Genomic DNA, 14,194 nt, shown 5'->3' with positions numbered 1-14,194 from the left:
AGACTGATGAAAGAGATATAACTCCATGCCTATTGCAAAAGGAGGGGAAAATGTTATCAGAAACACACACTGAAAATGGTAACAACATTTCTATGTTGTCAGCTTCTTCACAAACTGTCACATATGCCTCTTCCTTTACAGATGAGTATCCAGTCTCTGGGAAACTAAAACATTACTGCTAAATTTTAAGACCAGGACTATACTACAGACCTATGTCGGTATAACTATGTTGCACAGAGGTGTGAAAAATACACACCCCTGACCAACAGTTACACCAACCTTAAACCTTGCATAGACAGTGCTATGTTGATGGGAGAGCTTCTCCCGTCACCATAGCTATAGCCTCTCAGGAAGTGACAGGAGAACTCTCTCCTGTCAGCGTAGGAGTGTCTTCACTTAAGCAGCACAGAGGTTCTGCTGTGTCAATGCAGGGCTTTAAGTACAGACCTGCCCTAAGTTGGTTTGTGACATTCAGTACAGTGGTACCATTTCTTTAAAGCAATTTAAGCTCCTTACCTCTTTTTTAAGGCGATCTGAAACAAGGCTATCTTCACCAACTGGATAGGTGTGGATTAAGACCAATTCACACTTCTGGATCTGCATGAGGCTTAGAAATCAAATGTTCTATTTAGTAGGTCAGCAATGCAGCTGTATGCCACATAATTCATGTCAACTCTCTCCCATGCAAGACTAACTTGATTTCCTGAACACTGCACTAGTCAGAAGCACCAGAGACAAATTCTGCTTTTGAGTAAGTTTTGTCAGGACTTGGTGTTTGTTTATTGCATTTTATAAACACACAAATCTCCATCACTGGAGATTTTTGAGAACTGGTTAGACAAACACCTGTCAGGGATGTCTCGATAATACTTACTCTTGCCATGAGTGCAGAGGACTGGACTAGATGACCTCTCCAGTCCCCCTTCCAGTCCTATGATTCTATTAATTGATAACTGAAAACATGGTAAGATTTCCAGCTGAGCATTTTGGGGTGCAAAACAACACTGTACTTCTGTCGCACCTTCCATTTAAGTATCAATGGGGTAGATAGATCCTCATCTAAAATAAGTTGTCATAGCTCCACAGAAGTCAATAAACCTATGACAATCGAGACCAGCTGAGGATCTGTTCATAAAAAAGTGTTTTTCAAATTTGAATTAATCCCCATTAGGTACAGAAGAGAAAATGAAAATTAATAGCCTGAATGATGCTGAGCACCCTCACCTCCCAATTGCTGGAGTTCCACACGCAGCCATTATGCAACCTACGTGAAGTTTTCACAAGAAAACTTTGGAAAAAAGAACCCAGATCTTGTATCTCCAATCCTCCATTGTTTCCAATGTCACAATGTTAGTCACAAAACCTTTTCACCCTTACATAGCATTTAAATAAAAACCTTATTTCCTGGGGGCCCATAATACCATTTTAACATTTATGAAATTGTAAAAAATGCAAACAGTGAAATGAAAGTTAGAGGTTACGTGGTGGATTATATTATTAACATTTATTTATATTGTGAAAATGCCTAGAGCCAACCAAGGACAGGGCCCCATGTACAATATAATAGACAGTTCCTGCCCTCAAGAGCTCATAATCTAAATAGACAAGATAGACAGAAGATAGGGAAAAGGGATTTAACATAACAGTCCTTTTTCCCCCCCCTTCAGTATTTTGTTTCTCAAGTTTCAACAGAGATACCAGGCAAAAAAAAGCTATTTGAAAACTAAAAGCAATTTCCAAGCACAGAAGCTCTGGCAGGCTAAAAGTAACAGGCATGTAAAACTAATTCAGTGCTGCCACCAATATGCATTGCTCAAAGCATTAATCACCAGCAGTATCAGGTATTCTTCAGATACACTGTTAGTTACAGAGATGTTTTCCATAGCTGGGCTAAATTATCCTCTTTACTCTTCTTTTTTATACCTCATTGCTTTAAGAGATACCAATCTAAACCAATCTAAAGCAGCACGGTCTTGTGCAGGGCTATGGTACAGGAAAACACAATGGCTAAAGACCTCAGACTACAGGGTTGTGTTTTACTATCTTCCTCATCTAGTTTCCCCTCTCTGTTAAGCATTCAAACGGCCCATCAAGACAAACTCTCAATAAACAGCATCATATAGATCAGTGGTGGGCAACCTGCAGCCCATCAGGGTAATCCGATTGTGGGTCGCATTGATCCCGCAGCTCCCAGTGGCTACAGTTCTCTGTTCCCAGCCAATGGGAGCTGCGGAAAACGGTGGGCCACAGGGGCATGCTGGCTGTTGCTTTCCACAGCTCCCATTGGCCAGGAACAGAGAACTGCGGCCACTGAGTTGTGGGGGGCCGTGCCTGCGGACAGTCGACGTCAACAAAATGTCTCGCGGCCCGCAATCAGATTACCCTGATGGGCAGCATGCGGCCCGTGGGCCGGTTGCCCACCACCAATATAGATCAGTATTTCGTAAAAGGCACATCAAAGTTGGCATATGCGGGATAAGAAAAACTGTGCTTATGGACTGAACACTCACTGATCTGAATTAGCTGCAAGCTTGTTATGCTCATGAATAGTTTCTTGGACACAGTCTTCAAGCATTCGAACATGGCTGTCACTAAAAGAAGGGGGGAAAAAATTAACTTAGAAAAAGAGAAAAAATTAACCCAAATACTTTAGTAAATGGCTTATTACTTTTACAGATCAAGAGGATTTTGAAAAACTCTTATGGCTATATTTGTTTCACTACCATATTGCTCTTACTGTTTTGGCACATAGATGCAGCACAAATAAGAGCAAATGTCGGTTTAAAAATTCTTCAACAGAAGTATAAACAAGTTTTGTTTTGCAATATTTAAAAAAGTCAAAGTATAATTTTAATTAAATATACACAACTTTATCTTTTTTCCTAGATACATGTACAATTGAACAAAATTACAAATCTTATTCACTAATCCCCAACTTTTTATGCGTCTGTGGACTGCTCTGCCTGTGAGCAAGAAGGCACAAGATAGGTCAAGGGACTTGTCTACACTTGAAAATTAATTTGGATTAAAATATGTTGTGAATTTCAAGTACAATAGCTATTCAGGAATGTACAGACCCCTCATCCCTCCCTTATTTGTGAGTAAGAGTACCTTCTTCCAAGTTACCTTAATACACTCTGATTTCTGAATAGCTCCATGTGGAGACAAGCTTTAATTTTGTATCAAATTACTAACTCTTCATAAACCATTAATCCCAAGAGAACTACACTACTATACTCCTTAACCCACCCAAACTCTTTAAACAACTCTCTCCTGGAAACTCTCTACCATTAATGCTCACTTATGTAAAACAGGGAGCTGTTATCTTGAATGCCTCAGCTGACCTTTCCTGGTGGAGTACATTAGGTGAGAAGTTGTCAGTAGCCAAAAACTAACTATTAAAGGCATTATATATCAAAATAAAAACACTGAATTACATCAAGAAAAAAAAAAGAATCAGAAGACAAAGGATCTAGCCTATTTATAGAACCATTAATTCCCCCCCCCCAAAAAAAAATTTGTATAATCCTGTAAATACCTTTTGGCATTCGTAATGCAGATTATTCTTCCTCTGTTTCCAACACGTTCTGCATTTTCCATTAGCATGGTTCGGGCCTCATGCTGGTATTCTGTGATTTTGCAGAGTGTTTCTACTGCTGCAACCAAACCATGCAGTATGCTGCAGCATTCTGGGTCTGCACGAGGATTAGGTGGTCCAACAGCTGCTAGAGCGGCCATTAACTGGTTAAAAAGAAGAAAAAAAAGTTTTGTTGTGAAGTTATGATCTTAGCTATTACAGTAAAATGATCTCGTACTAGAAGTCATTAATTACAATTTATTCTACATACAAATTAACATGGTCAGGGGAGAAAAATAGAGCAATATTCAACTGATTTTGACCCATAACCAGCTTGCTGGGCTAAATATTTAGCCCTAAACTCGCCACTCCCAGCAGCAGCGCAGAAGTAAGGGTGGCACAATAGGGTGCATTGCCACCCTTACTTCTGCACTGCCTTTAGAGCTGGGCACCCGGCCAGCAGCCACCACTTTCTAGCCACGCAGCTCTCAAGGCAGCGCAGAAGTAGGGGTGGCAATACTGTGATCCTCTCTATGATAGCCTTGTGCCCTCCCTCTTGGGTCAGGATCCCCAGGTTGAAAAATGCTGACTTAAGGGCTTTACATGTTTATATTTCGCTATCTCTAAATACATATTCATGCTTTGTTACAACACCATGAAATGTAAGATTTAAATATTAAAACCGTGAAATTCAAGATTTTTAAAATGCTATGAGCATGACATTTACAAAAATGGACAATGAATTTGGTAAGGCCCTTGCTATTAGCCAAGACAGTCAGGGACACAGCCCCATGTTCCGAGTATCCCTACACCTCCAACTGCCAGAAGCTGGAACCGGAAAACAGGGGATGGATCACTTGATATTGCCCTGTCCTGTTCATTCCCTCTGAAGTGTCAGGCACCGGCCACTATCAGAATTAGATGGATCACTGGCCAGACTAGTATGGCTGTTATGTTCCTAAGGTTGCAAAACCATTTCCATTATCTTCCTTTGTTACACATTTCTAGTTTTCTGAAAACTACTTCTTTTGGGCTGAAAATTATATTTCTTCTCCATACTGACATTTCACTAATATAATTAGGCCAAAAAAAAAAAAAGGCTCATCTGAATTAAGCTTTTGATATAGGTCCTGATGAAGATGTTCTTGATAGTTCTTTCTTACCAAGACTATGTATGATCAGTTGCTGTTTCTGATGGTAAAATTAGACCTTCAGTAGTTTACTTCAGATGTAAAAATTAGAGCAGGCAGGGAAACAGAAAATTTTTGGGTCCAAACTGAGACAAAAATTGAAAAACTCAATTTTTCATGGAACTGGGAGTTTGTTTTATTTTGCTTTGGAAACACATGTTTGGGGATTCCAACATGAAATATGATCCCCTAGGACCCAGGCTCCCTGGAAGCTCTGGGACCCCCACTCTGAGGCAGCCTGCCCAGCAGGCTACCTAGAAGCCCTGGTTCCAGGGCAGCCCACTAGACAGGCTGATTTGGAGTCAGGAAGCCCTGTGAGCCCCAGCCTACCAGAGGAGAGAGGGGATAAGCTTGCAGGAAACCAGCCTGGTTTGCAGATTTACAACCAAATTTCAACAGAATCAACATGTTTCTGCAGTTTCTATCAACATGTTTCTATCAAATTACTATTTTCCAGTGAAAAAGTGTTCCATCAGAAAATCTCCAACCAGCTCCAGTCAAAATGCAAACGGAGTCTCCAACCAGCGTCTATTAGGCATTCTCTGCCCCTAAGCTGGAGGTGTCAACACCCTAACAACCCCCTTCTCAGACTGGGCTACCTACAAGACTTACTCCTCCAGACGCTTAAAAGGACCAGCAGGAGACACTGACCAATTGGGAGCCAGCAGGCCAGTTAAGGTAGCTTGCCTGCTTCTGCTTGGGGCAAAGATAGGTGAGACTGGGAAAGAGGAGTTACTCGGTGCTCTCCCAGAACCCCATGGCCAGGTAAGAGCCTTGCTTTCAAGTGCTAGCCTTGACACAGACAAATAAAAACAGACAAATTTTGAATTTGTTAACCTTTTTTAGACTGACCCTGAGCTTACAGCACAGACCTCCCTACTCCAAGCAGGTGGCCATAACTTATAGACCAGTGGTTCTCAACCTTTCCAGAGTATTGTACCCCCTGCAGGAAACTGATTTGTCTTATGTACCTGCAAGTTTCATGTCACTTAAAAACTACTTGCTTACAAAATCAAACGTAAAAATACAAAAAAGGTGTCACAGCACACTATTACTGAAAAATTGCTTACATTCTCATTTTTACCATAGAATGATAAAATAAATCAGTTGGAATATAAATATTGTACTTACATTTCAATGTACAGTATATAAAGCAGCATAAACGAGTCATTGTGTGTATGAAATTTTAGTTTGTACTGACTTTGCTAGCGTTTTTTATGTACCCTGTTGTAAAATTAGGCAAATATCTGGATGAGTTGATGTACCCCCGGAAGACCTCTAAGCACCTCCCGGGGTATATGTATCCCTGGTTGAGAACCACTGTTATAAACTAATGCAGGGAGTGCTTAGAGTACCATCCCTGGCCCTGCAGGGGGTACTATAGAGAAGTCAAACCTGTGATGGAGTACCTTTTAATTTTGTCTTTAAATTACTACTTTTTCTTCTTCTTTGTATTCCCACTGTGTTTTAGTGAATTTCTTTATTGCAAAACGTTCCAAAATTAATCTTGTAAAGAGAATTTTACAGGTCTTGCCTATTTTCCTTTGTTATAGTTACATGATTGTGATTTTAAAGGATGAATAATAAAATAAACAAATAAAAATTTCAAGTGAGTTAAAAAGAGGAGCTAGTTTCATCTAGATTTGTAAGAATATGCAAATAAAATTAAAATTTACACAAGCTAAAAGTTGTTGTCTATTTAAACCATTATCTTAAGATGAAAAGTAACTGAACTGCACACACACAAAACCTTATTCTGTTAGAAACATACAATGTTTCTAAATCCAGAATTCTCCTTCAAACAAATGAATCAATTATTATTCTCAGAAAAAATATACAAGACAAAAAACTAAAACATTGATGTCATACCATGATAAAATGTTGCCTACTGAATATACTAAGAAAGCTTATTCTTTCACTATAATTAATTTAAACTAGCCTCACAAAATAAATAGACGTATCGAGTACTAATCATACCTCCTGCAAGTTTTGGTCTTCTTGGGTCCAGGAATTTAAGATATGAGCCCCAGAATCACTTACAATGAAATTCACCTAAAAGGTTACAAAGCAAATTTTAAGGTCACAGTAATGTATTCTTTCTTCTTATACGATAATTCTCACATGCCCATAAACAGAGCCTTGCATGGATACAAAATTTTTATCCACAGCCAATCTGCAAAAATGGTCAGCAGATAAAAAGCAGAAATCCGCAGATTAGCAGGGCTCTACTAGCAGCTCCATGGGTCACCATGCTCCAGTGACACAGGGTTGTGCCAAGCCTGCAAGCCCCAACCACTTCCTACTTCTCCCCAGAGACCTCCTGCCCCACCACCCGCTCTGCCCTCGCTGCACCTGCTTCCCCCACTCCGGGCAGAGAGGCTATAATCCTGGGCCCTTGTGTGCAGTGCCACCCTCCCAGCAGGGGACTCGGACATCCCTATGCAGCCATGGCAGCTCTAACAAATGCAGACCTGGCCAGGACAGACGGTGGCAACAACTACGCTTCTCACAGCGCCTGTCGTTGCTGCTCGCTAGTTTAAAGTACAACGATACCTCTTTCAAGATGGCACTTGGCTCACTGAGCAGGAGCCCATGGTTGTGCTCCTTTCTGGGAGTTGTAATTTAAGCAAGTCTGAGCAAGCCGGGCACTACAACCGCCAAAATGCTCAGCGGGCTATTGCCACATATTGCAGCCCCCTGCGGAGGGATTCAAAGAGCTGAGCGGGAGCCTGAGGGCTGGGTGACAGCTGCTCCAGTTGGATGAGTGTGTGCTGCAGTCAGAGCTCCATTCCCACCTCCTCCACCCCACACCTACTGTTGGGGCCACAGCATCTGCCTTGCCCCCATCCCATGTGTTACAGCGTCACCCTGATTTCTGTGAGATTGCTAGAGCCCTGCGCAGATACAAAATTTGCATCTGCATCCAAGCCACAAGCTGCCAAAAATTGTCTATGGACATAAAGCCCATATCCATGGATCTGCAAGGCTCTACCTAGAAAAGGTCAGAGTGCCACAGTATTATATTTATAGGTCACTCAAACCTCATTTCATTTTTGCATCAAACTAACTTGTGCCCATAGGTTATAACAATTGTGCTAAATCCAGACTAACATAATATCTCCTTTTTATTTTAAGCAAAGATCAAGCATTTAGAAGTGGTGTGATGACAAAGAAAAAAAAAAGTTCATGTACACTTAATTATCATTTTAGAAAGTCATTATTAACACTGACTTCCTATCCTGTGTTAGTAGAGTATAAACAAGGAGCTGGTTTTGACTGTTAACACTGTAGTTACCATTGCAAAACTAACAGGAGAAAAAAATGGAGCAACTCCCGTAGTATCACATTTATATTTTCATTAGCAATAGTTATTGAGCACAGATGTATTTTTTCTCTTATTTAATTAAACACAGCACTTAATCAGTGACTAGAATCTGCTATCAAAGGAGATCATTGAGGTAAATACCCTAGTGAGCTATGATGATAGATTAGATAACTTTATGAGCCTTCACTGCAAACGTTCATACTCATAAAGCATTTAAGCATGTACTTAAGTCCCACAGACTTCACTGTAATCTCCAGCATGGGACTTAAGTACATGCTTAAATGCTTTGCTGAATTGGGGCCTTAGAGAAATTACAATTTACGCTTAATAGCAGAACTGCCACTCCATTAAATTTGCACTGCAGAGAGCCACAAAAGAATTCAACATATTTAGGACAGAAAGGAGTGGAACAACCTTTAAACAACAACAGTTTGAAGGGTCACAAATGGGCCCCAATGACAAATCTGGCATTCTAAATCTTATAATTAATTGTGAAGTGTTAAGAGGTACAGTACTTACTCTACAAAGCAAAAAGGATAAAAAAATTGCGCTCTGTAAAATCTTTCACTTTTAATTTATATTTCTTTAATAACTTACTTTAAATTTATTTTTCTTACAAATATACATTGCCCGTGTTATGTTAAAAAAAAGTTCATCTTTTATTGCCATTCACAGTTCCTTTTCTCATTAACACAGTGATTCTCTTTAACTTATGTGCCAAAGTGTGGACACCTAAAAAAACCCAAAAGTCTTAGAATTTGTTAAATATACTACCAAGATACAAATGAGAGTCATGCTGGGCACAGTGGATTATGGCAGCTGGATGTGATGCCAAGCATGCACCAAGGAACACCCTTAGGATTTCGGATTTCCAGGTTAGTGAAAAAAGGAACCATAAATCACAGAAGTGACTTGTTTGGTCTTAAAGGGAATGGAGAGGTCTCAAATGCGTGCCAAAAGAAAAACAGACTAAGTGATCCACTATGTACTCCTTAGTTTTGTCCAAAATGTATCAGCTTAACTCCAAAACAAAATAAATGAGTTTGTGAGAACAAAAAGGCGTGCTCCAAGTCTATTTTTAAATAATGCAAAGTACATAAAACACACTCTGAATGAAGACTAAACTTATTACAGCAAGATAAATGGGTCATAACACATTATCAATCCTTCAGCAAGGCTGCATTTTCCTCTCTCCCCAAAAGTGGAAGACCAGCATTACAGAAAGCAGGGCTACAGCATGAAGCCACAGGGAACTGTCTCCTATAATACCAATCAATCCTGCATACAAACAATAGACCTAGAGGGCAGTACATTTTACTGTCATTTCAGCAACAGAGTCAGATATGCCAATGAGGGCAATTATTCTATTACTCTGCCTTGCTTTTACCGTTATCCCATTAACTACCACTCCATACTCACTTGGAGACATCTGTGACTAATTTTGTGCATGACTAATTAAAAGAGGAAAGTGAATTTCTCCTCTAAGATGACATTTTCCTAGTAATACCAAGTATTTTACGTTTTTCTTATTTTTTCATCAAATTTTACAAAAGTTATATCCAAGTCTGTGTAGAGTCAAAATCTGGATTACATAAAACCTGAGAACAAAATAAATAATTTAACCTTTAAACATATCTTAAATAATAATTATTAATATTATTATAGTTGGTGTGGATTTAAACACTCACCCACAGAGTTTACAACCAAAGCAATGAGATAGAGCGGATAACCAGAAAGTGAAAAACTAAAATTAAACTGACTATTTTCATTGTTCAACTGAGTGAAAAGGGTAATGCAGCAGCTTAAATGGTGAAAAATTCAATTTTTAAAATTTCCAGTGTTTTTAATCTAAGACACCTGCTTTTCAATCTGACAGCATCCAAAAATAATTTTAAAAGAGCACCCACTAAAATGAGACACTCTCTACAATAAGCAGTACTTTTAGAAGCACTTACCAGTTTTTTGAAAGGAAAAATATCATACATTATTCTACAATATTCCATAGATGATTCCACCGAACAGGTCCACAGTGATTTTGATATGGGTGCCAGAGGTATGATTCCTTGGGTCCGATTCTTTACTAACATGTCAAACTCAACATGTTGTCTACATGATTCTGCCATATACGGACAGTGATCCACAACAAAAACAGTTTTATGGGACTCAGAGAAAATTTTCATTTTCTTCCTGAAATGAATAAATCCTGAAATCAGACAAAAAAATTACAAAGCACCAGGAGAAGACCACTATATGAACTTAGAGCCTTTGAAGATGTTTAGTGTTATTTTATTTAAATTTGTACAACAAATATTAACTTTATTAGAGAGCTGCTGTTGGTAAGATTTTAGTTACAGATGCACAAATATTTCCACCATAAATACCCATTTGCATTGATTGTTTGCCTTACTTATGGTTGGTATTTAAAAAGAAAATCCTTCTGAACTAAAAACTAGTAATACACAATCCCTGCCCAGGAAGAAACCACTTTCCCCAGAAAGAGAAGAAAACTGAAGAGAATGTGATAGAAAAAGCAAATAATAAATAGGTACTACTTTTTTTTTTGCAGTTCATCCTCATATAAGGATTAAAAATGAAATTAGTAAGCAGTAAGTTTTTTTGCTTGTATATCTAAAAATATACCTTAAAATATTATTTCTGAAAATAACAAATTACAGAGCAGGCAGCAATTTTTCAGCAAAGTAATTCATTGCAGTGACCTGAAGAAGAGTTCTGTGTAGCTAGAAAGCTTGTTTCTCTTTCACCAACAGAAACTGATCAAATAAAAGATATGATCTTACCTGACTTGTCTCTCTAACGTAGTTCATTATATTTGTTTCAGAGTAACAGCCGTGTTAGTCTGTATTCGCAAAAAGAAAAGGAGTACTTGTGGCACCTTAGAGACTAACCAATTTATTTGAGCATGAGCTTTCGTGAGCTACAGCTCACTTCATCGGATGCTGTGAAGTGAAGTAAGCTTTAGCTCACGAAAGCTCATGCTCAAATAAATTGGTTAGTCTCTAAGGTGCCACAAGTACTCCATTATATTTGTAGGCACAGCCCTCAGCACACAAAGCAAAGCAAATTCAGTCAACTAAATTTAGCTTTCTCAAAATAAGATTTTCACACCAGAAATTATGCTAACTAACTTTTAAAAAACCATCATCTGTATGGTTTTTTGTGTTTTGTTTTTTTAGTCACTTATAGTAATCTTAGCTGGTGGTAGTTAAACAGTTTTTAAGAGCAAAGAAACTTTTCTTTTACAGTTTGTTAGTTTGTGCATTTGTCAGCGTTTTGCAGATTGTCAGTTTCTCTTCCACCTCTGCACACAGAGATTTCCCTTTTGTTTGTATGGATCTTTTGCACAGCAAGAGGAAAGAAAAACATTTTAAAGAATAGGAAAATGTGATTGCAAAGTTAAAAATTGGCATGGAAACTTGGGGGCAGAAACCTACTACCTGAAACTATTTTAAATTCATTATTTGAAGTGAGAGATTAAGTTAACTGTGTCCTTTCAAAATTGTCATGCATCAAAATGTTATTTCCCTGTTCAACATGGAGAACTATTTAAACGAAACATTGCTAGCAGAAACCCTACTACAGTCTCCCCATCCTCAGCATTAGGATTTTTGGACAGTTTCTAAACACAGCTAAGACACCATTTGTAACCAGGATGAATGTAGATGCAAACAGTATTACAGCTGTGCTTCTAAATGAATTTCAAACATTAAAAGGAACACAATTATCTAATGTTGCTATTCTGTAAGTAAACCAAAGAATTCAGTCCCCAACTATGACCTATTTAAGACTACCAAGCTTTTGTATCTGCCCTTACATACAGATATATTTTTCAGAACCTCCTATTATGAACCATTCCAAATGAGTTAAAAGTATTCTTGATTGATGCTGACCAGATAGGAGAAGAGGTCTTTTAAAAATTGACAAAACTCTGAATTCAACTGTACAGTCCCCGGTGAGTCTACTACCACAGTTCTCACACCATTTGGATGGTGACACAACCTCCTTCACAAACACAGATTTAAGGCAGAAATCAAGATGTTCAACTTTTAAGTGCCAGAAGAGAAGGACCTCAAGATTATGTTCTACCAACCATGCTTCCTCACATTCTGTACTCAACCTTTGATCTCTGTATCTGGGAATAAGTCATGCCAGTTAAGTAATGAAAAGTTTTCACAGACTATCTGAATCATTTTTAAGTTTTGCCTTCATGGCATCTCACCAGGTCTTTAACATGGGCTTAATTCTGATGTGCTCAGTATTAAAGATGGCATTTTTCAGACCCATCCATGTTGTCAATGTTCTGTTTTTCCACCTTAAATTTGTTTTTTTGTGTTGTTCAATAGCACATTTGATCTTGAAGATCTAAAAGAAACTCAATTTCTGCATTTTTTAGAATGATCACAAATCTTTCTACTTAAAATAAAATGTAAACATTGTTTTAACTACTGACAATCTGTTTTTATAACTTCAGTCCACTGAATCACTTACATACCATTTCCTTCAACTCTAGGTATACTAAGTCAGAAAAATTCATCCCCTGATGTTTGGTGGCAGTGTAGACATACTTTAATCACAGGGGGAGAGCTCTCCCGGCGATAAAAAACTCCACCCAGAACAAGTGGTAGTAGCTTTATTGCCGGGAGATCAAGTGCTGTCTATACTGATGCTTTTCAGCGCTAAAACTTTTGTCACTCAGGAGAGCGTTTTTTTCACACCTCTGAACAACAAAAGTTTTAGCGCTGAAAGTGGCAGTGTAGACACAGCCTAACAGTTTGCAAATCCCGATCCAATTTACAATAGCTGGTCCCACCCACTATCCATGTCACGCTCCAATTATTCCTTCCTATCCTCTTTCCCTCAAGCCTTCTAATTTTTAGAGATTTCCTGTTATACCCATTAGGAACCTTGATGTTCTTATTGTTTCCCTTTTAAAAACAGGAAACATTTTCATTCACAGATTGAGTTAGAATGTTTTTAGAATTAAAATCATTCAAATAGGTTTATGTAAAAACTTTAGAATGGGTGGTGGTCGAAGTAGTATCTTTTGTCAGATCAACTTCTGTTGATGAAAGTGACAAGCTTTTGAACTTACATAGAGCTCTTCTTGCCAGAACTGAAGTTTGAAGCTTGTCTTGCTCACCAACAGAAATCAGTCCCATAAAAGATATTACCTCAGCCAGCGTCTCTCTCAAATCCTGGGACCAACACGACTATAACACCGCTGCAAACAAAATTTGAATGACAATGCAGTTAAAAAAATAAAGGAACCAAGCAAACCACACACACATGCTGGGTTTGGTTTTCCCCTGGAAATAAACAAGCAGGTTTTACGGCCTAGTGCGGACAGGGTCACACCATGCTCCACCTTCACGTGCGGTTTTCTCCTTTCAGCCTCTAAAGACTTATTCACACTATCAAGCTCTGTAGATGATCTTACCAACAGGCGCGGCTGTCGGGAGCCAATAATAGTTTAAATACGAGCACAGACAGACCGTAACCTCCTCCAGCACCGTGCGAAGAAGACTTGGGCCTGGCATTAGTTGAGGGAGCCGGAACAACCAGTGGCAGAGCCGGGAACAGAACCCAGGAGTCCCAGCTCCTCAGACAGACAGACAGACAGACACCGGGCGGTGGGGGGGTGAGTTCTCTTACTTCTGCCGGAGAAGCGCCGCCCGGGGCCCCCTCTGCCCACCCAGGGAGCGCGCAGGCGCACTTGGGCTTCACACCGGGACGGGAGGGCGGCGCGGCGGCCTGGTGCCCTCCATCTCCCTCCTGCCGCCGCTGCCCCACAGCCCGGCCCCGGCCCCGGCCCCGGCCCCCGCGGGGAGCAGCCGGACTCCCCGCTGCGCTCACCCCTCAGGGTCCGACACCCTGAGACTGCCGCTGAAGCCAGGAGCCCAGGGGCCTGTCGCCGCTGCCCCGGGCTTGGCTACAGCGATGCGCCCCGCACCCTGGGCCATTCACGCCCCCATGCTCGTGCCTGGCCACCGTCACCACACTGGTATCGCGAGACTCGGACACTTACACACCCACCGTTCGTAGAGCCTCTCGCGGGACTTCCCACGGGGCTCGCAAGAGAAACTG

The 14,194-nt window shown here is 40.0% G+C and overlaps 1 protein-coding gene across 6 annotated transcripts in view; it reads right to left on the bottom strand.

Annotated features, from left to right (window-relative positions):
* INTS13 (integrator complex subunit 13) overlaps window positions 1-14,038 on the bottom strand; it is a 31,760-nt gene extending 17,722 nt beyond the window's left edge. Inside the window, exons 1-7 of one of the 6 annotated variants that reach the window (XM_048826124.2) lie at window positions 13,763-14,038; window positions 13,282-13,331; window positions 10,048-10,279; window positions 6,745-6,819; window positions 3,539-3,741; window positions 2,511-2,591; window positions 517-607 (exon numbers count right to left, since the gene is read on the bottom strand). In XM_048826124.2, the coding sequence (XP_048682081.1) occupies window positions 517-607; window positions 2,511-2,591; window positions 3,539-3,741; window positions 6,745-6,819; window positions 10,048-10,272 (675 nt within the window). In that variant the 5' untranslated portion in view covers window positions 10,273-10,279; window positions 13,282-13,331; window positions 13,763-14,038. Of the gene's footprint in view, window positions 1-516; window positions 608-2,510; window positions 2,592-3,538; window positions 3,742-6,744; window positions 6,820-10,047; window positions 10,296-10,890; window positions 10,950-13,281; window positions 13,332-13,547 lie in introns of those variants that run through there. The other 5 variants (XM_075121499.1, XM_048826134.2, XM_048826143.2 and 2 more) reach the window with 5 other exon arrangements.
* Window positions 14,039-14,194: the final 156 nt, after the last annotated feature.

Source organism: Caretta caretta, chromosome 1 (assembly GCF_965140235.1).
Source record: "Caretta caretta isolate rCarCar2 chromosome 1, rCarCar1.hap1, whole genome shotgun sequence".
Lineage (NCBI taxonomy): Eukaryota > Metazoa > Chordata > Testudines > Cheloniidae > Caretta > Caretta caretta.
This window is presented reverse-complemented; position numbering and strand designations above follow the sequence as displayed.